At 50.9% G+C, this 21645-nt stretch overlaps 1 protein-coding gene across 4 annotated transcripts in view; it reads left to right on the forward strand.

Annotated features, from left to right (window-relative positions):
* The window catches only part of ARHGAP27 (Rho GTPase activating protein 27), a 75615-nt gene extending 55957 nt beyond the window's left edge, over positions 1-19658 (forward strand). For all 4 annotated transcript variants that reach the window (XM_075350657.1, XM_075350656.1, XM_075350658.1 and 1 more), the window contains 7 exons: positions 7222-7315; positions 7956-8057; positions 8140-8238; positions 8760-8837; positions 9419-9553; positions 9734-9839; positions 17725-19658. In XM_075350657.1, coding sequence (XP_075206772.1) covers positions 7222-7315; positions 7956-8057; positions 8140-8238; positions 8760-8837; positions 9419-9553; positions 9734-9839; positions 17725-17896 — 786 coding nt within the window. In that variant the 3' untranslated portion in view covers positions 17897-19658. The remainder of the gene's footprint in view (positions 1-7221; positions 7316-7955; positions 8058-8139; positions 8239-8759; positions 8838-9418; positions 9554-9733; positions 9840-17724) is intronic.
* Positions 19659-21645: the final 1987 nt, after the last annotated feature.

Below are 21645 nucleotides of genomic sequence, written 5' to 3' on the forward strand. Positions count from 1 at the left end.
TTCACAGTTTGAGCGGTTGCCTTCTTGACTGCTGGGAAACCCCGGAGGTCCCCTTCGCTAACGGATTTGACCGGTTTTACGGCGACTCCAAGCCTGGTCGGGGTCCGTAGGCCTGGGGCCTGGTCCGTGCTGGCTTCTCTTCGCTCCCCGATCCGGTACCGGCGGGCCACCGCTCGTCCCCGGTCCTTACGGTTCACGTCAATCAGCCCCTCCTGCAGACGGTCACCACCGTCTGCCAACCTTGCTGTATGTGCCCGGGCCACGCACCCGGACACCGTCAGTCTGCTCCGCTACCACTTCACTTCTCCACTCTCTTTCCACTCTCTACTTCAACTCCTTCCTTTTCCCGCCTCCAGGACTGTGAACTCCTCGGTGGGTGGGGCCAACCGCCTGGCTCCACCCCATGGTGTGGACATCAGCCCCTGGAGGGGGGCAACAAGGATTTTTGTCTGACCTTGATGTGCCTAGCCGGGGTGTGGGGTGTGTTGTTGCAGTACCTGTGACGTCCTGGCTTGTCCAGGGCACCACACATACATCTGCGCAGATTAATTTGAACTCCGTCTCTGTGACCCTGAAAAACCCAATTTGCGGTTTTCCCTAAATTCCCAACCTTGACACTAGGTTGTGCTAGATCAAGACGAAGCTCCTTGACACTTTTCCTCCTACTTTTTTCTTTTTGTCACCCAGCTCCCTCTTTCTGGATCCTTATCTTGTCCACCCCCATATCACTGGCTCCAGCCAGAGACGCTCAGTGATTGATTTATTTTTTTTAATCAGACAATCCTTGGACCCATAGGTGTGTCAATTGTCCACTCACACATCTGGGAAAATCACAGATTCAAGAAAAAAACGTCAGCGCATGTGCAGTGTACACACCCATATATTTGGGGCAGGAGGCACTATTAGGCCCAGACATAGGTGCTGAGTGGTGGTGTGGCTTTTTTGAGATGTTGTGTAGTTTGGGGTGTCGTGCTGCTCCTACCTCATTCGTGGTGCTTCAGACCCATCCTAGGGTACATCTATATGATTTAGAGTTTAACAAGGTCTGTCTACTTCCTTCCTACCTAATGGTTTACTGTGTCACAGATCAATAATTTACAGCTTCCTCAGCATTTAGCCGCAATGTTGGATTTCCATGCACGTTTCGGCTGCATGGCAACTGGACTGATGCTCTGAGCTGGAAACTCTATACCTGAGGGTGGGCCTTGCTCAATGGGCTCTGTAGCTTTGCGGTTATGCCCTTGGTCTCTTGCGCTACCGCCTATAGCTAGCAGATGTGCCACTTGCAAGGATCCAGACCTGTCTCTGTATTTCGATTCCCTGCATAACAGGACCGTGCCTTTTTAATTTCTTCTGTTGTTAGTAGTCAGGGCTCTGGAAAGACTGGCCAGGTACTCCATCCTAGCACTCTTGTACTGCACTCCTCACCTCTATCTGGGTCTGTTTCTCACATCTAACTGCCGTCTGCCAACTGTAAACTCTCTCTGGTCACCATAGTGACCAGACTATAGAGGATGTTGATCAGACCTCCTCCAATACAGTCCCTTGCTGACCTTTACCATCACCTGCTGGTCTCCGGTGGTATTACAGAGCAATAACTTGCATTTAATCTGACTAAATGACACCAGGCAATACATCAAATCAGGAATTATTCCACTGGCTCCTATGAATGCAGAAATGTTTGTAATGACCCCTTTGGGGCCATTACATATCCTGTACTGATCCGATGTTGAACAGGACATACTCAGTGGGTCTTTGCTCTGTATAATAAAGATTGGGTAGCACACAGACATTCACACAGATGCAGGGCTGTATTTTGCCTTCGTGCTGCCCTAGGCACTTTAAGTGGTCGCGCCCCTTAGTGACAACGTAAAAATGAGTTTTCGCACACGACATCTGTTTAAGGCAGATCTACTCTGTAGCACACTTTAAAAAGTATCAATAAGAAACGAACCCCCCCCCCAATGGGAATCACCACAGGCACATCAAAACATAGCATGAGTATAAAATATTCCCACCACACCGTCCCCACTTATATACTGTGACTGTGACACTGCCCCTAATAAACACCACACTGCCCTCCCTTATAAACTACTGTATATCCACCACACCTTCCTCGATTATGAAATATGATCTGTACATTGTGAGGAGGGAGCAGCATGATGTGAGGACAATGTCCCATGCATGCTGCCCCCTCCTCACAATGTCCCATGCATGCTGCCCCCTCCTCACAATGTCCCATGCATGCTGCCCCCTCCTCACAATGTCCCATGCATGCTGCCCCCTCCTCACAATGTCCCATGCATGCTGCCCCCTCCTCACAATGTCCCATGCATGCTGCTCCCTCCTCACAATGTCCCATGCTTGCTGCCCCCTCCTCACAATGTCCCATGCATGCTGCCCCCTCCTCACAATGTCCCATGAATGCTGCCCCCTCCTCACAATGTCCCTTGCATGCTGCCCCCTCCTCACAATGTCCCATGCATGCTGCTCCCTCCTCACAATGTCCCTTGCATGCTGCCCCCTCCTCACAATGTCCCTTGCATGCTGCCCCCTCCTCACAATGTCTTATGCATGCTGCCCCCTCCTCACAATGTCCCATGCATGCTGCCCCCTCCTCACAATGTCCCATGCATGCTGCCCCCTCCTCACAATGTCCCATGCATGCTGCTCTCTCCTCACAATGTCCCATGCATGCTGCCCCCTCTTCACAATGTCCCATGCATGCTGCTCCCTCCTCACAATGTCCCATGCATGCTGCCCCTCCTCACAATGTCCCATGCATGCTGCTCCCTCCTCACAATGTCCCATGAATGCTGCTCCCTCCTCACAATGTCTCATGCATGCTGCCCCCTCCTCACAATGTCTCATGTATGCTGCTCCCGCCTCACAATGTCCCATGCATGCTGCTCCCTCCTCACAATGTCCCATGCATGCTGCTCCCTCCGCACAATGTCTCATGCTTGATGCTCCCTCCTCACAATGTCCCATGCATGCTGCTCCTTCCTCACAATGTCCCATGCATGCTGCTCCCTCCTCACAATGTCTCATGCATGCTGCCCCCTCCTCAGTGTCCCATGCATGCTGCCCCCTTCTCACAATGTCTCATGCATGCTGCCCCCTCCTCAGTGTCCCATGCATGCTGCCCCCTTCTCACAATGTCCCATGCATGCTGTCCCTCTCCATGAGCTCCTAATGCTGCCTTCCTCTTTTCCATAATGAGACCTTCATGTTGCCCCACTCATGCTAAGACCACCACACTAACGCTTATGCTGAGACCCCCCCACACACACTACCCCACTCTTGATATTGACTCCCCTACATTGCTCCACTCCATACTGATCCCACACATGCTGCCCCTTCTTCACAATGAGCTCCCAATGCTGCCCCCTCTTATTCTGAGTCCTTACACTCCCCCCACCCAATCGATTTTGTCATTGCACTATCCCTCATCCCTTGTCCTCTGTCTCTAGCATTAGCCCCTCTCTCCCACTCCCCCAGCATCAGCCTCTCTCCCCCAGCATCAGCCTCTATCTTCCCTCAGCATCAGCCTCTCTTCCCCAGTCTCAGCCTTTGCCTCCCCCCAGCCTCAGCCTGCCCCAGTCTCCGCCTCAGCCTCCCTCCAGCCTCCCTCCAGTCTCAGCCTCAGCCTCCCTCAAGTCTCAGCCTCAGCCTCCCTCCAGTCTCAGCCTCAGCCTCCCTCCAGCCTCCCCCCAGTCTCTGCCTCTGCCTCCCTCCAGCCTCCCCCCAGTCTCTGCCTCCCTCCAGCCTCCCCCCAGTCTCAGCCTCAGCCTCCCTCCAGTCTCAGCCTCAGCCTCCCTCCAGCCTCCCCCCAGTCTCAGCCTCAGCCTCCCTCCAGTCTCTGCCTCCCTCCAGCCTGCCCCCAGTCTCTGACTCTGCCTCCCTCCAGCCTCCCCCCAGTCTCTGCCTCTGCCTCCCTCCAGCCTCCCCCCCAGTCTCTGCCTCTGCCTCCCTCCAGCCTCCCCCCAGTCTCTGCCTCTGCCTCCCTCCAGCCTCCCCCAGTCTCAGCCTCTGCCTCCCTCCAGCCTCCCCACAGTCTCAGCCTCTGCCTCCCTCCAGTCTCAGCCTCTGCCTCCCTCCAACCTCCCCCCAGTCTCAGCCTCTGCCTCCCTCCAGCCTCCCCCCAGTCTCTGCCTCTGCCTCCCTCCAGCCTCCCCCCAGTCTCTGCCTCTGCCTCCCTCCAGCCTCCCCCCAGTCTCTGCCTCTGCCTCCCTCCAGCCTCCCCCCAGTCTCTGCCTCTGCCTCCCTCCAGCCTCCCCCAGTCTCTGCCTCTGCCTCCCTCCAGCCTCCCCCAGTCTCAGCCTCTGCCTCTCTCCAGCCTCCCCCCAGTCTCAGCCTCTGCCTCCCTCCAGCCTCTTCCCAGTCTCTGCCTCTGCCTCCCTCCTGCCTCCCCCCAGTCTCTGCCTCTGCCTCCCTCCAGCCTCCCCCAGTCTCAGCCTCTGCCTCCCTCCAGCCTCCCCACAGTCTCAGCCTCTGCCTCTCTCCAGTCTCAGCCTCTGCCTCCCTCCAGCCTCCCCCCAGTCTCAGCCTCTGCCTCTCTCCAGTCTCAGCCTCTGCCTCCCTCCAGCCTCCCCACAGTCTCAGCCTCTGCCTCCCTCCAGTCTCAGCCTCTGCCTCCCTCCAACCTCCCCCCAGTCTCAGCCTCTGCCTCTCTCCAGTCTCAGCCTCTGCCTCCCTCCAGCCTCCCCCCAGTCTCAGCCTCTGCCTCCCTCCAGTCTCAGCCTCTGCCTCCCTCCAGCCTCCCCCCAGTCTCAGCCTCTGCCTCCCTCCAGTCTCAGCCTCTGCCTCCCTCCAGTCTCTGCCTCTGCCTCCCTCCAGCCTCCCCCCCGTCTCTGCCTCTGCCTCCCTCCAGCCTCCCCCCAGTCTCAGCCTCTGCCTCCCTCCAGCCTCCCCCAGTCTCTGCCTCTGCCTCCCTCCAGCCTCCCCCCAGTCTCTGCCTCTGCCTCCCTCCAGCCTCCCCCCAGTCTCTGCCTCTGCCTCCCTCCAGCCTCCCCCCAGTCTCTGCCTCTGCCTCCCTCCAGCCTCCCCCAGTCTCTGCCTCTGCCTCCCTCCAGCCTCCCCCCAGTCTCAGCCTCTGCCTCTCTCCAACCTCCCCCCAGTCTCAGCCTCTGCCTCCCTCCAGCCTCCCCCCAGTCTCTGCCTCTGCCTCCCTCCAGCCTCCCCCCAGTCTCTGCCTCTGCCTCCCTCCAGCCTCCCCCAGTCTCAGCCTCTGCCTCCCTCCAGCCTCCCCACAGTCTCAGCCTCTGCCTCCCTCCAGTCTCAGCCTCTGCCTCCCTTCAACCTCCCCCCAGTCTCTGCCTCTGCCTCCCTCCAGCCTCCCCCAGTCTCTGCCTCTGCCTCCCTCCAGCCTCCCCCCAGTCTCAGCCTCTGCCTCTCTCCAACCTCCCCCCAGTCTCAGCCTCTGCCTCCCTCCAGCTTCTTCCCAGTCTCTGCCTCTGCCTCCCTCCAGCCTCCCCCCAGTCTCTGCCTCTGCCTCCCTCCAGCCTCCCCCAGTCTCAGCCTCTGCCTCCCTCCAGCCTCCCCACAGTCTCAGCCTCTGCCTCCCTCCAGTCTCAGCCTCTGCCTCCCTCCAACCTACCCCCAGTCTCAGCCTCTGCCTCTCTCCAGTCTCAGCCTCTGCCTCCCTCCAGCCTCCCCCCAGTCTCAGCCTCTGCCTCTCTCCAGTCTCAGCCTCTGCCTCCCTCCAGTCTCAGCCTCAGCCTCCCTCCAGCCTCCCCCCAGTCTCTGCCTCCCTCCAGCCTCCCCCCAGTCTCTGCCTCCCTCCAGCCTCCCCCCAGTCTCAGCCTCAGCCTCCCTCCAGTCTCAGCCTCAGCCTCCCTCCAGCCTCCCCCAGTCTCAGCCTCAGTCTCCCTCCAGCCTCCCCCCAGTCTCAGCCTCCCTCCAGTCTCAGCCTCTGCCTCCCTCCAGCCTCCCCCCAGTCTCTGCCTCTGCCTCCCTCCAGCCTGCCCCCAGTCTCTGACTCTGCCTCCCTCCAGCCTCCCCCCAGTCTCTGCCTCTGCCTCCCTCCAGCCTCCCCCCAGTCTCAGCCTCTGCCTCTCTCCAGCCTCCCCCAGTCTCAGCCTCTGCCTCCCTCCAGCCTCCCCCCAGTCTCTGCCTCTGCCTCCCTCCAGCCCCCCCCAGTCTCTGCCTCCCTCCAGCCTCCCCCAGTCTCAGCCTCCCTCCAGCCTCCCCACAGTCTCAGCCTCTGCCTCCCTCCAGTCTCAGCCTCTGCCTCCCCCCAGTCTCAGCCTCTGCCTCTCTCCAGTCTCAGCCTCTGCCTCCCTCCAGCCTCCCCCCAGTCTCAGCCAGTGCCTCCCTCCAGTCTCAGCCTCTGCCTCCCTCCAGCCTCCCCCCAGTCTCAGCCTCTGCCTCCCTCCAGCCTCCCCCCAGTCTCAGCCTCTGCCTCCCTCCAGCCTCCCCCCAGTCTCAGCCTCTGCCTCCCTCCAGTATCTGCCTTTGCCGCCTCCCCCCCCCCCCGCATGCGCAGATCTCTGGTCTGCATTAGAGACACTCCCACGCTCCTTATGAATCCACTTACCTGCTCCAGTGCCCGCCGCCATCTTCCTGGCTCACGTGAGTATCCTCTTCTGACACCGGCTTCCATCACGGCGTCCTCCGCGGCGTCCTGCTGTGAGCTCTGCATGTGACGTCCACACAGCAGTGGACGCAGCACAGAGGAAGGAGCGGATTGGCGCGCGCCTGTGACCCCGGAAGTGCAGGCGCCAGCAGTTCCGGGGTCAATCAGCTCCCTGTGCTCGGCGGCCACAAAAAAAAAAAATGTAAAAAAAAAAAAAAAAATTTTTTTTTTTTTTTTTTTTTTTTTTTTTTTTTGCTGCCAGAAGGTGCCGCCCCTCACAATCTGCCGCCCTAGGCACCGGACCACGGGTGCCTAATGGTAAATACGGCCCTGCACAGATGTGTAAATGGATCCTAATAGCAATGAACAATACAGAGACTATCAGGAAAGTTAGGTTTGGTGTCTATTTATTTATTTATTTATTTTTTAAGTTCTTGTGCTGAACTACGCCCTTTGACAAGCCTCGCTCTTGCCAATGGTTCAGAGAGGTTTGAGGTCCCCTAATATGGCAGGTCATGTCTTTCACATAAATGATATCTTCTCCAGATGTCATTATTCTCATTACTGTCTATAAGAACTTGGTTGATAATATTGTCCAGAACTTCGTATCATGAATTAGTAACTTTTTTTTTTTTCTTTTCTAGTCCTCCGATTACACCTCAGAGAATGAGACAGAGTCACTGAGTGATTTTGGCTCAACCGAGAAATTAGGAATGAAGGATGACAAGAAGAATTCTGGTAAGAAAACCTTAGGTAGTGGATGGGAGTGAGAATAGTAGCTAGAGTTGAGGAAATATTTACAGGATCCTCGGTAGTCTATGGGATATGGATTGGAGCTCTGCATACCTCCTTTCAATCTGCCGGCATTCCCGAAACTTCTGATAAGTAAGCTGATGCAACGTCGTGTGTGCAATTTGCCACAAGGATGACGTCGCACCAGGCCTACTGATCAGAAGAGGCGCCCAGGTTGTGAGTAGCTTCACAGGGCTTCTGGTCCAGTGGTCATGGACTCCTGACGTTGAAGCCAGACCGAGATCCTGAGAACCCTTTTTCCCCCCAACTCTAGTGGCACTAAACTGTATTCCACCTCTGTGCTCTTAAAAGCTTTGTACATGCTGTACTTGATGGATCTTCTGCAGCCAGACAGAAAGATTTTATGTAGATCAGCAGGTTAAAGTGGTGTGAGACTGGTTTCTTCTGTGATCTAATACCTATAGATTTGATTGCTGGCTGCTCTTGCATCTCCACAAGTCAGCAACTGTATGGCATCCAGTCAGTGCATAAGCTAAAAGGATGGAGTATTGACATGAGGGGACGTTTCTTTAGTTGACCTCCCTACCATGTATTTAAGGGATTCTTCTGTGTTGTGCCTCTACAGGACAGAACTCTGACAGTGACCGCAATGTGAGGTCAAAACTGAGGAAGTTCCTACAAAGAAGACCAACATTGCAGTCCCTCCGAGACAAAGGTTACATCCGCGGTAAGAACGGTGTCCTGACAGCATACATCCCCCCCTTCATGCATGCTTTCCATGCAATGACCTCTTCATTATTTCACCACAGACCAAGTCTTTGGTTGCCACTTGCATCACCTGTGTGATCGGGAGAAAAGAGATGTGCCTGAGTTCGTCAGCCAGTCCATTGAGGTGGTGGAGAAAAGAGGCAAGTTCATGGTTCCCATGGTTACCACCATGTCCTGATGGTGGCTGCCAACTGTCCCAATAGGGTTAAATATTATTGGTTGGTTATTTTTTTTAGCTCCCTTCATTCCAGGGTGCAGTACGTCCAAAATTAGGGTTTTATAGTACAAGATCATTTAGCAAGGGAGTGAAGGTGGATGCCTATTCAAAACCATAGTAGGACACATGGAGGCACCTAATCCTTTTTTATGGGGTAGCTTGGGATGGATTGCAACCTCCAAGAGACCCATGATGGTAAGTAGGCTCAGGCACGAGCCATAATGCATTTCTCATGATACCACTGAAGGATTTATAGTGGTTGCACAGTTTCCTAGCCCTCAGTAAAAAACTGTAAAAAATGTCTACCCCACCATGTGTAATTGTCAAGACATGTAACGCATCTAGAGACTGTAACCATTATGCTTTTATCATGCACACTACATAATGTCTGCAATGTTTTGCCACTTTTACTTCAAGGTTTTGTTTTATAATTTGTGTTAATAGGTTTGGACATTGATGGCTTATACCGTATCAGCGGAAACCTGGCGGTCATTCAGAAATTACGTTATAAGGTGGATCATGGTGAGTGTTAAAGTATTAAATTACTCCTGAGGAAGACTTGCTGGCAGTGATACATGTGGGGTTTTCGCTGATTATGCCCCAACCTGGCTTATTCCTTTACCAGAACATGACACTGATACTCTAGGGGTTCTGTATTGCACATTATACATAGTGTGTGTGTGTTTGCGTGTGTGTGTTTGCGTGTGTGTGTTTGTGTGTGTGTGTGTGTGTGTGTGTTTTCAAAAAAATTACCCTGGTTGCCACATTCAGGATGAATTGGAAAGGAGAAAGTTTAGGAATTTAGGAAGAGGGAGACCAATTGGTAGAGTTGCAGTGGCCCAGACAAGAATGAATGAATAAGAGCAACAGTAAGAGTTTTATGCAGTCTCAAAGGCGAGAAAAGGTTGGATTCTGGAGATTTTTTTTTTTTAGATGCAGGTGATAGGAGTGAGTGAGTGATTGGATATAGGAATTAAATAAAAGTTCTGTGTATAATACAACCCCTTGCCCAAAATTACACCAGGTATACGCTTTTTATGGACACCATACACCATACATTGTACCTTTCTGACAGCTCTTAACACGTCCTTATAATTTTCTAGGTGAAAACTTTAGCTTAGAAGATGGTCGGTGGGAGGACGTCCACGTGATCACCGGAGCACTGAAGCTGTTTTTCCGGGAGCTGCCGGAGCCGTTGTTCCCTTTTAGTCATTATGAGCAGTTTGTTGAAGCGATAAGTAAGTCCTTGTCTCACTCAGTGTCTGGGGCGAGAGGACATCAACAATTGTTCTCTCACTTGCGTCTTCTACTTGGTTCTCAGGGTACAGATGCTTCTTTTGCTTGGCCCCTCAACTACTTTTTTATTGTCTTCTCATCAGCAAATTCCCTTTTTAACTTGACTTCTCCTTCTTTGCTAGAAATAAGTGATCACAACCAAAAGATCCGACGACTGAAGGACCTGGTCCTGTCGCTGCCGCTGCCCAACCTGGAGACAATGAGGGAGTTGTTCAGGCATCTTTGTAGGTTAGTGGATAAATAAAACAAATGAAAAAGGGACTTGGAAAATGTGCACATAGAGGTTTTTTTCTCTTGTGGTATTTATTGCCATTTTTTTCTTTTCTGCACCAAATTCATCAAAATCGGTCACACTGTTCCTGAATTTTGCACAAAGCCAAAAATTGTCTTTTATTTTTGCCTTTTAACCCTTTACAATTTTTTATTTTTACTATTTTTGCACAAAAACCTACATGTTTCCTAAAATAGGGCACACGTAAAATCACTCCAGTGGGGGAAGGGGGCTGGAGTGCATATTGTCAAACTTTTGTGACTTTATCAAACGATTCATCATTTACAACTTTTTCAAAACATCTGGAAATCCTAAACCCTGTCCACAATAGAAGAATAATGCAAAAAATAAAATAAAGGCGCAAATTGAAGAAAAAATAGATTATTAAAGTGGAAAAAAAATAACAGGCGACAAATAGCCAAAACTAAGCAAAAAAAATGCTTCAATGCAAAAATGAATTAGTCCCAATTTGTTACCCCAACTGAGTGATGTATGAGGGGGTCTCTCTGGCATTCGGGACCTCCATTAAGAAGCTGAAATGAGGAGCGGATACAAAGAGTACCTCTGTAGGATCATGCATTACATGGATGACCCGTTAATTTTAACCTCTTCCAAAATTAGAACATAACAGTACGTCCTTTGTCTGGTTTGGGTGTACAGCTATAGCTCAGGAGATGCCAGCTGTGTAATACAGCTGTAATCCGCCTGTAATACCAAGGACCAGAGCGAGCTGTTTAATGATTTACTATAAGTATTTCTGTCAATCTTTAACAGCAGCATTTAAATTGATTAGTTGCCAGTGTGCCTTGGTTATTTTGGCTATTCGCGAGGGGTGTCGATGGGTTCCAGGACCACCAGACACCACCTGAAAGCCTCTGTTGCTGCCATCTTGGTTTTCTTATGAATCTCTGATTATGGTTGGACTTCATAGCCCAAGTGATCGAGCTATCGCAGGTGTCAGTCCCTAAAGGGGACTAAAAAATATATAGCAAAAAATGTAAATTAAAGGGGGATATATGGTGTGTTTTGGGGTTTTTTGTTTGGTTTTTTTTGGGTGGGGGTCTGATTACTAGCTACTTGCCTGTTGTTCCCAGTGCCGATATATGCTGGCACCAAATGGTCACAGACCGCTCCGGGCGTGAATTCAGCGGCCGTCGCGTCAACAGACTAGCAGCGTTTTATCCATTCTACTCTGCTGATGGTCCGTCACTGCCAACATCATGGAGATTGACAGCCGGCTCCCCACTGCCTAATGCAGGAAACTGATTGTCAATCAGCATGATGTTGGCAGTCGCACCCCATGGACAGAGTGGCTCGGAAGAATAGCTGATCTGTTGACGTGAAGCTGCTGAATAACCAGCCGGAGTGGTCAGTGACCAATCTGAGCTGGTGCCAGGTAGAAAAGGCAGGTAGTTGCTTCTATTAGCAGCTAAGAAGTTTTTGAAGATATGCCTTAAAAAAAACAAACAAACAAAAAAACTCAAATTCAATAGAAAGCAATCAAAACATGTACCCCAAAATATCAATTAAAAACAGCTTGCCACACAAAAAGCAGGCCTTAATAAAGCTCCAGTTGTGGAAAAATAAGCTATAGGTTTCAATTGGTGACGCAAACCAAATGTTTATTTCTTTGTCGCTCCTAATTGGGAGACCCAGACAATTGGGTGTATAGCTATGCCTCCGGAGGCCACACAAAGTATTACACTAAAAGTGTAAAGCCCCTCCCCTTCAGCCTATACACCCCCCGTACTGCTACGGGCTCATCAGTTTTTATGCTTTGTGCGAAGGAGGTCAGACATCCACGCATAGCTCCACAGCTTAGTCAGCAGCAGCTGCTGACTATGTCGGATGGAAGAAAAGAGGGCCCATAACAGGGCCCCCAGCATGCTCCCTTCTCACCCCACTCTTGTCGGCGGTGTTGTTAAGGTTGAGGTATCCATTGCGGGTACGGAGGCTGGAGCCCACATGCTGCTTTCCTTGCCCATCCCTCAATTAGGGCTCTGGGTGAAGTGGGATCCCATCGGTCTCCAGGCACAGGAGACCGTGCTCCATCCACAGCTCCTGAGGACCCTGCTGGATAGGAGCCGAGTATCGTTCAGGGACATGGCCCTGCTACTTGGAGGTACTCTGTGTCCCCGTGGGGACCGCGCACAGCAACACTCCAGCATTGCTGGGTGTGCTAGTGCACCGGGGACAGCAGCGCTGGCTGCATTTGTGCCACTATACACTTCAGCGTCGCTGAGTGTGTTTGTGTCTTTCTTCCCGCCCCCAGCCCTGCCAGTCAGGGGAAGGGCGGGACGCTGTACAGGTCGGCAGCACTGAGGGCTGGAGCATTCTTTGCATACTCCACCCCCTCACTCTGCACAGTGGGGCACCAGTTCCCGCACTTTTCTGGGTCACGCCCACGGCTCCCTCCTCTCCCCAGGACGCTGGCAGCCATTCCTCTCAGCTCTGCTAACGCTGGAGAGGAGAGACAAGCTCAAAGAGACCCAGGCAGGAATTCTGGTGCCCACACAAACGCTTTGCGCAGGCGGTAAGCAGCACCTGTGGTGCTGGCCCCACTAGTGCAGAAGTGTATTTATAGTTTATATGATTATAGTCTATACTTTACACTGTATGGTGCACTGTTGATTTGTGGCTATTTACCCTCCTGTATTGCTCAGAGGAGACAACAGCATGTCGTCCACAAATAGCAAGGGTGCCAAAGCACAGACTTACTATGCTGCCTGTGCAGCATGTACGGCTATACTGCCGGCAGGTTCCACTGACCCTCATTGTGTGCAATGCTCGGCCCCTGTGGCACTTTCTCAGCCAGAGCCTCTGCTAAGGGTGGCCCAGGGAGAACCACCTGTTGACACTGTCCAGGTGACAGGGACGGAGTTTGCAGTTTTTACTGAAAGACTTTCTGAGACTATGGCTAAGATATTAGAAGCCTTGCAGTCCAGGCCGGCATCTCAAGCTAGGGGCACTGTGGAATCATTGTCCCCTGGTTCCCCTCAGTGGGAACAGCAATGTCTTCCCGGGGTGTCCCATGGATCCCAGGGTGAGGTCTCTGACACGGACCGCAGCCCCAGACCGACTAAGCGAGCTCGCTGGGAAATCCCCTCGACCTCATCACATTGTTCAGGGTCTCAGAAGATGAAGCGGAGGTAGCTGATCAGGATTCTGACCCTGAAGCCGCTCTCAACCTTGATACTCCTGATGGTGACGCCATAGTGAATGATCTTATCGCGTCCATACATCAAATGTTGGATATTTCTCCCTCAGCTCCTCCAGTGGAGGAGTCAGCCTCTCAGCAGGAGAAATTCCGTTTCAGGTTTCCCAAGCGTACAAGGAGTATGTTTCTGGACCACTCTGACTTCAGAGAGGCAGTCCAGAAACACCGAGCTTGTCCAGATAAGCGTTTTTCCAAGCGCCTTAAGGATACACGTTACCCTTTCCCCCCCTGACGTGGTCAAGGGCTGGACTCGGTGTCCCAAGGTGGATCCTCCAATCTCCAGACTGGCGGCTAGATCCATAGTTGCAGTGGAAGATGGAGCTTCACTCAAGGATGCCACTGACAGACAGATGGAGCTCTGGTTGAAATCCATCTATGAAGCTATCGGCGCGTCTTTTGCTCCAGCATTCGCAGCCGTATGGGCACTCCAAGCTATCTCAGCTGGTCAGGCGCAAATTGACGCACTCACACGTACGTCTGCGCCGCAGGTGGCGTCCATAACCTCTCAAACGTCGGCATTTGCGTCCTACGCTATTAATGCTGTCCTGGACTCTGCGACCCGTACGGCGGTTGCAGCCGTCAATTCGGTGGCAATACGCAGGGCCTTGTGGCTGCGGGAATGGAAGGCAGATTCGGCTTCCAAAAAGTGCTTAACTGGATTGCCATTTTCTGGCGACCGTTTGTTTGGTGAGAGATTGGATGAAATCATCAAACAATCCAAGGGAAAGGAAACATCCTTACCCCAGGCCAAACCAAAAACACCCCAACAGAGGCGGGGACAGTCGAGGTTTCGGTCCTTTCGGGGTACGGGCAGGTCCCAATTCTCCTCGTCCAAAAGGCCTCAGAAGGATCAGAGGAACTCCGACGCATGGCGGTCTAAATCACGCCCTAAAAAGACCGCCGGAGGTGCCGCTACCAAGGCGGCTTCCTCATGACTTACGGCCTCCTCACACCGCATCCTCGGTCGGTGGCAGGCTCTCCCGCTTTTGCGACACCTGGCTGCCACAAGTAAAAGACCGTTGGGTGAGAGACATTTTGTCTCACGGTTACAGGATAGAGTTCAGCTCTCGTCCTCCGACTCGATTCTTCAGAACATCTCCGCCTCCCGAGCGAGCCGAGGCTCTTCTGCAGGCGGTGGGCATTCTGAAGGCAGAAGGAGTGGTGGTCCCGGTTCCTCTTCAGCAACAGGGTCACGGTTTCTACTCCAACCTGTTTGTGGTTCCAAAGAAGGACTGGTCCTTCCGTCCTGTTTTGGACCTAAAACTGCTCAACAAACATGTAAGGACCAGGCGGTTCCGGATGGAATCCCTCCGCTCCGTCATCGCCTCAATGTCCCAAGGAGATTTCCTAGCATCGATCGATATCAAGGATGCTTATCTCCACGTACCAATTGCTCCAGAGCATCAGCGCTTCTTGCGCTTCGCCATAGGAGACGAACACCTTCAGTTCGCGGCACTGCCGTTCGGCCTGGCGACAGCCCCAAGGGTTTTCACCAAGGTCATGGCTACAGTAGTTGCGGTCCTCCACTCTCAGGGTCACTCAGTGATACCTTACTTAGACGATCTGCTGGTCAAGGCACCCTCTCAAGAGGCATGCCAACACAGCCTCAACGTTACTCTGGAGATTCTCCAGAGTTTCGGGTGGATCATCAATTTTCCAAAGTCAAATCTGACACCGGTCCAATCACTGACATATCTTGGCATGGAGTTTCATACTCTTCCAGCGATAGTGAAGCTTCCGCTGGACAAACAGCGTTCACTACAGACAGGGGTACAATCTCTCCTTCAAGGTCGGTCACACCCCTTGAGGCGCCTCATGCACTTCCTGGGGAAGATGGTGGCAGCAATGGAAGCAGTTCCTTTCGCGCAGTTTCACCTGCGTCCTCTTCAATGGGACATCCTACGCAAGTGGGACAGGAGGCCGACGTCCCTAGACAGGAACGTCTCCCTCTCTCAAGCAACCAAAGCTTCCCTTCGGTGGTGGCTTCTTCCCACCTCATTATCGAAAGGAAAATCCTTCCTACCCCCGTCCTGGGCGGTGGTCACGACGGACGCGAGCCTGTCAGGGTGGGGAGCAGTTTTTCTCCACCACAGGGCTCAGGGTACGTGGACTCAGCAAGAGTCCTCACTTCAGATCAATGTTCTGGAGATCAGGGCAGTGTATCTTGCCCTAAAAGCGTTCCAGCAGTGGCTGGAAGGCAAGCAGATCCAAATTCAGTCGGACAACTCCACAGCGGTGGCTTACATCAACCACCAAGGTGGGACACGCAGTCGGCAAGCCTTCCAGGAAGTCCGGAGGATTCTGCTGTGGGTGGAAGCCACAGCATCCACCATATCCGCAGTTCACATCCCGGGCGTAGAAAACTGGGAAGCAGACTTTCTCAGTCGCCAGGGCATGGACGCAGGGGAATGGTCCCTTCACCCGGACGTGTTTCAGGAGATCTGTTGCCGCTGGGGGATGCCGGACGTCGACCTAATGGCGTCACGGCACAACAACAAGGTCCCAACATTCATGGCTCGATCTCAAGATCACAGAGCTCTGGCGGCAGACGCCTTAGTTCAGGATTGGTCGCAGTTTCAGCTTCCTTATGTGTTTCCTCCTCTGGCTCTGTTGCCCAGAGTGTTACGCAAGATAAGGGCCGACTGCCGCCGCGCCATCCTCGTCGCTCCAGACTGGCCGAGGAGGTCGTGGTACCCGGATCTGTGGCATCTCACGGTCGGCCAACCGTGGGCACTGCCAGACCGACCAGATTTGCTATCTCAAGGGCTGTTTTTCCATCTGAATTCTGCGGCCCTCAACCTGACTGTGTGGCCATTGAGTCCTGGATCCTAGCGTCTTCAGGATTATCTCAAGAGGTCATTGCCACTATGAGACAGGCTAGGAAACCAACGTCCGCCAAGATTTCCTCCCTAAGGTGGTATCCCCTTTTCATCTCAATCAGGACATCTCCTTACCCTCGTTTTGTCCTCATCCAGTTCACCAATGTGAAAAGGATTTGCACTTGTTAGATCTGGTGAGAGCACTCAGACTCTACATTTCTCGTACGGCGCCCCTGCGCCGCTCCGATGCACTCTTTGTCCTTGTCGCTGGCCAGCGTAAAGGGACACAAGCTTCCAAATCAACCCTGGCTCGGTGGATCAAGGAACCAATTCTCGAAGCTTACCGTTCCTCGGGGCTTCCGGTTCCCTCAGGACTGAAGGCCCATTCTACCAGGGCCGTGGGAGCGTCCTGGGCCTTGCGACACCAGGCTACGGCTCAGCAGGTGTGTCAGGCAGCTACCTGGTCGAGCCTGCACACTTTCACGAAACACTATCAGGTGCATACCTATGCTTCGGCAGATGCCAGCCTAGGTAGGCGAGTCCTTCAGGCGGCAGTTGCCCACCTGTAGGACGGAGCCGTTACGGCTCTATTATGAGGTATTATTTACCCACCCAGGGACTGCTTTTGGACGTCCCAATTGTCTGGGTCTCCCAATTAGGAGCGACAAAGAAGAAGGGAATTTTGTTTACTTACCGTAAATTCCTTTTCTTCTAGCTCCAATTGGGAGACCCAGCACCCGCCCCTGTTTTTGTATACACATGTTGTTTATGTTAAATGGTTTCAGTTCTCCGATATTCCTTCGGATTGAATTTACTTTAAACCAGTTTATAATTTTTTCCTCCTTCTGGCTTTTGCACCAAAACTGATGAGCCCGTAGCAGTACGGGGGGTGTATAGGCTGAAGGGGAGGGGCTTTACACTTTTAGTGTAATACTTTGTGTGGCCTCCGGAGGCATAGCTATACACCCAATTGTCTGGGTCTCCCAATTGGAGCTAGAAGAAAAGGAATTTACGGTAAGTAAACAAAATTCCCTTCTTTCAGTAGTGAAAAATAGAGATGGGCAAACAGTAACTATTCGTGTTCGGATAATGCTTACTGAATACTTTAGCGTCTGTGTTTCTTGTTTTTTTTTCTTCTCTGTATGAAAATTGCAGTCATTGACCATAAAATCACAGCTGAAATCATTGTTGTATGTTTTTTTTTTTTTTCTTTCTTTCTTTCTTTGTGCTATGGCATTTTTATGTTAATGAGGGAAACCTGCAGTAAGGCCATGTGCACACGTTGAGAATTTGGTGAGGTTTTTTTTACCTCAGTATTTGTAGCCAAAACCAGGAGTGGGACAATCAGAGAAAAAGTGTAATAGAAACACAGGCACCACTTCTGTGTTTATTACTCACTCCTGGTTTCGAATTACAAATACTGAGGTAAAAACTCACCAAATACTCAACGTGTGCATGTGGCCTTAGTGGAAGGATTCACTTGGGTTTTTATAAGGTCATGTTGAGTATTTCGCGTTTTTTTTACCTCAGTATTTATAAGACAAAACCAGAAGGGTGTAATAAATACAGAAGTGGTGCCCGTGTTTCTATTATACCTTTCCTCTGATTGTTCCACTCCTGGTTTTGGCTACAAATACGGAACTGAAAAACTCACCAAATACTCATTGTGTGCACGGGGCCTTAGAGGGAGCTTTCTCAATCATACCTTCATGATATATCAAGAGAACATGGCCGTTGCTCGCTGATGTGAATGAAGAGGCAGCAGATGAGTAAAACTAATGTGTTTTTTTTACTTTGTGTTTTCAGTGTCATCGCACATAAAGATACAAACCGGATGTCGGTCCAGAGTGTCGCCATTGTCTTTGGACCGACCCTCCTGAGGCCTGAGATGGAGGGTAGTAACATCGCCATGAACATGGTCTGCCAAAACCAAATCGTAGAGCAGATCCTCATCCAGTACATGTTCATCTTCAGCTGATGGGCGGCTGAGAGGACGATCACCGACAGCGACATGAAGGCGCAGGCCGCCTGACGACATCTCCATATTTAATGTATAGACTACACCGCGTGTACATATTCTGAATCAGCTTCATGGAACAGGGTATCCTACCCGGCTACATGACGGGAACTTGTGGCCGCTGTTTGCTTTGTGAGCAGACAAGGGAGACAAGCGTCTTTATATTACATATATTTGTCTAGAATGAGACTGATATTATAATACAGGGGCTTTCAGGACGTAGATGATTGGATGTTATTGGTAGGAATGTTGGGGTCTAATATTTCTGTGCAGGCATGTCCACTTTAAGGCAACTTTGTTTTTTGCCTTTTCTCACTGGGTTTAGCACCTCGAAGATTATGTTCACACCACGGTTTGTCTTGCTTTAACACATCAGGCTGGAAAAGCTCTTGACATAATGTTAAAGTTACTCTATCAGCACAGAATGACTGTTCAAACCAAGTTCAGGTGCTCGATGCATTACAGCAGGGCTGATCACTTAAGTGTACACTCCCACTTGCTTGTTTTCAGTCTATCTCCGGCTCTATGAAGCCAAAGCTGACAATCAAAGAAGAGGGGGATGAAGGTAGAGGGAAAACAAGCAGGTGGGATGGTGCACTTAAATAATTAGCCCTGCCATGATGCACAGAGCTCATGTGCTTGGTTTAGACAGTCATTTTAGGCCAGAGTCACACTTGTGAGAGTCTCGTGCAAGTCTTGCATCACATCACCCGACATGGCATGCAGCTCTCCTGACAGGATCATCTCAGCTGCATAGAAATACATGCAGCTGAACCGCTCCTGCCAGGAGAGTGTGTACCCATGCCGGGTGATGCAATGTGAGACTCGCACGAGTCTCTCGCAAGTGTGACTCCAGCCTTATGCTGACAGTCCCATTAATTTCTGCGTAAGAGATTCCAGGATCCTGTGATTGATACTGAATATGAGTGACTGGTCTTTTTTATTGATGGATCTGTTTAAAGGGAACCTGACGCTTGATACATGCTACCCAATCCATGAGCAGCATGTTACAAACATGTATGCCTGAAATCCTGCAGCCAGTGTCTAACTATGAAATGCTGCAGCAGAGAAAAACTTAGTTTAAAAGCTGCTGGGGAAGAAGTCTCATGGATGACTAGTCAGATAGGCTGTTCCTAATACAACGTCTTCCCGCCCACTGCCAATGACTGACAGGTCTCTCCATATACAGGAATAGACCTGTAACTCTAGGGCAGCAGGCGGGGAAAAGCCATCAGAAACCGCCTGTCTGACTAGTCTCCTGTGTGAAAACAATGGGAGAGTAAACGCGCAATTGGGTCTTAACTGCTTAAAAAGGGGCACAAATGACAGTGGTGCGCTCACCTGATAGGGTTGTGAGATACACAACGTTGTATAGGTATGAAACATCAGATGCTGAAGACATACGTAGAGACTTGGGCCAGAGTCACACTTGTGAGTTCCTCGCGTGAGTCTCTCATTGAATCACCCGGCACGGACTCACACTCTCCGGACAGGAGCGTCTCAGCTGCATAGACATACATACAACCGACCCGCTCCTGACAGGAGAGTCAAGTCCGCGCCGGGTGATTCAATGAGAGACTCGCGAGTGTGACTCTGACCTAAGAGTTAAAATGGAAACGTGCTGGTTCTGTGCTGCTGTGAGACATGATTAGTGGAAAAGGAGTCCAGGACACACAGGTGACATGCGGTTTATTCTACATGTTTCACAGCTATCAAGCTTCTTCTTTAGGAGAAACCATAATCTTGTGGTTGCACCTGAAGAAGCTGGATAGCTGTAACGTGTAGAATAAACCGCATGTCACCTGTGTGTCCTGGACTCCATCCATGGGAAAGATTTCTCACAGCAACACAGAACTATACACATTTTTCCTTTTTACCTCTTAGTTTGCTGTGTGATTTAGTCCCTGCCAGCTTTTAAACTGTTTTTCACTAAAATGCTGTAGTGTCGCTGAAATCATGCAGCCAGTGTCTGATGCACCCTAACCAATCCATAGGTAGAATGTATCGGCTGACAGGACCCTGATTGCATACATTAAAGGGAACATAATTGTAGGGAGTGCAGGGGTTGCAATTGCACCCAGGCCCTGGACCCTAGGACGGCCCAAAAGATACCTTTTGTCCCATATAAAGACTATCACTATTAAAGACCTGGGATAGTTGGGGTCCCTGTTTGAGATTTGGGCCCTTACGTTATGCTACTGCATGTCTTTATTGGCTTTAGGTCACAAATACCATTGTTAAAGGGATTCTGTCACCAAATTTTTGCCACCTAATCTGAGAGTAGCATGATGAAGGAACAGTGACCCTGATTCCAGCAATGTGTCACTTACTGGGCTGCTTAGTGTAATTTTTATAAAATCGCTGTTTAATTAGCAGGAGATTACCATTAGAGGACTACTTAGCGTGCTGCCAGGTAGTCCAGCATATTCCTGAGCGCTGTATAACCCTGCTCTACATTCAAATAACTGCTGGTCTGCAGCAGAGAAAACAGTGATTTTATCAAAATAACAGCAAGCAGCCCAATAAGGCTACGTCCCCTCGGGAGATTAAACCTGCGGATTTATCTGCGGAAAATACGCAGATTTTCTGGATTTTCCAGATAAATCTGCAGGTTTCAGCATGTACAGACACTCCCCATGTTATCCTATGGGACATGGGGAGTGCTGTGTCCATGCTGCGGATACGTGCGTCTGCGGAACATTCTGCGGATGTCTCGCAGCCGCACGCAATTGCATGTCAATTACTTCTGCGTAATTACCTGCGGAAATACCGGCTCTCCACTATAGAGATAGGGTTGGGACTTCCGTAGGTAAGCCACACGAATGCCTGCAGGTTTACCGCAGCTATTTCGCTGTACTATTGCAGCTATTAAATAGCTGCGGATTCCAGAGAACAGCTGCGGGAAACCTGCGAATGTACCTGGGGGATATATCCGCAGGTACAAAGTCCCGTGGGCACATAGCCTAAGTAATACAACACGGGTCTCTGTCTCTACATTGCTTCTCTCAGATGGTGGATCAACACCTGGTGGTAGGGTCCTTTTTTAAATAACCTTTTTAACAGATCTATCACCCATTGCATCCACTTGCTGGATCTGTCATTAAAAGCTATTCTAGCCTATCAAAATGCCCTCTGATGAAAACTATAGACATTACAAAGTTAAACTTTGTAAAACCCCCTTACCTTTTTTTTTTTTTATTTCATTTCTTTTCCAGTGGTACACCATCATGCAAATGTTCAAATGTTATTTTAACTGAATAGTTCATGCTCTTCTAGTATCTGCTTTGAACTGCAGCTTGAATAAGAATCTATACTCAGACAGGGAGAGTGATTGAATAAGAGTGCGCTCAGACGAGCGTGAAAATCGGACGAGTGTAATGCGAGAATATCTCACATTGACTAACATTGGTACGAGTGCAATGAGGGACAGCAGTTGGTCAGCTTTTCTTGCATCCAGATTCTGGATGCGAGAAAAGTAGCAGCATGCTGCGATTTTAATCCAGAATTCGTCCGAGACTCACCAATACAAGTCAATGGGTGTGAGGAAAAAACTGATGTCACACGGACCATCCTAGTGACATCCGTTTTTCTAAATATAATCCTATCATGTAGCACAGAGCACTATAAAAGCTCCTGTACATGACTGTAAATTAGTAATAGCTGCTGAGGAAAAAACGGATTGCACACTGACAGGACACAAATTAAAAATG

The sequence above is a fragment of the Anomaloglossus baeobatrachus genome, chromosome 5, assembly GCF_048569485.1.
Source record: "Anomaloglossus baeobatrachus isolate aAnoBae1 chromosome 5, aAnoBae1.hap1, whole genome shotgun sequence".
Classification (NCBI taxonomy): Eukaryota; Metazoa; Chordata; class Amphibia; order Anura; family Aromobatidae; genus Anomaloglossus; species Anomaloglossus baeobatrachus.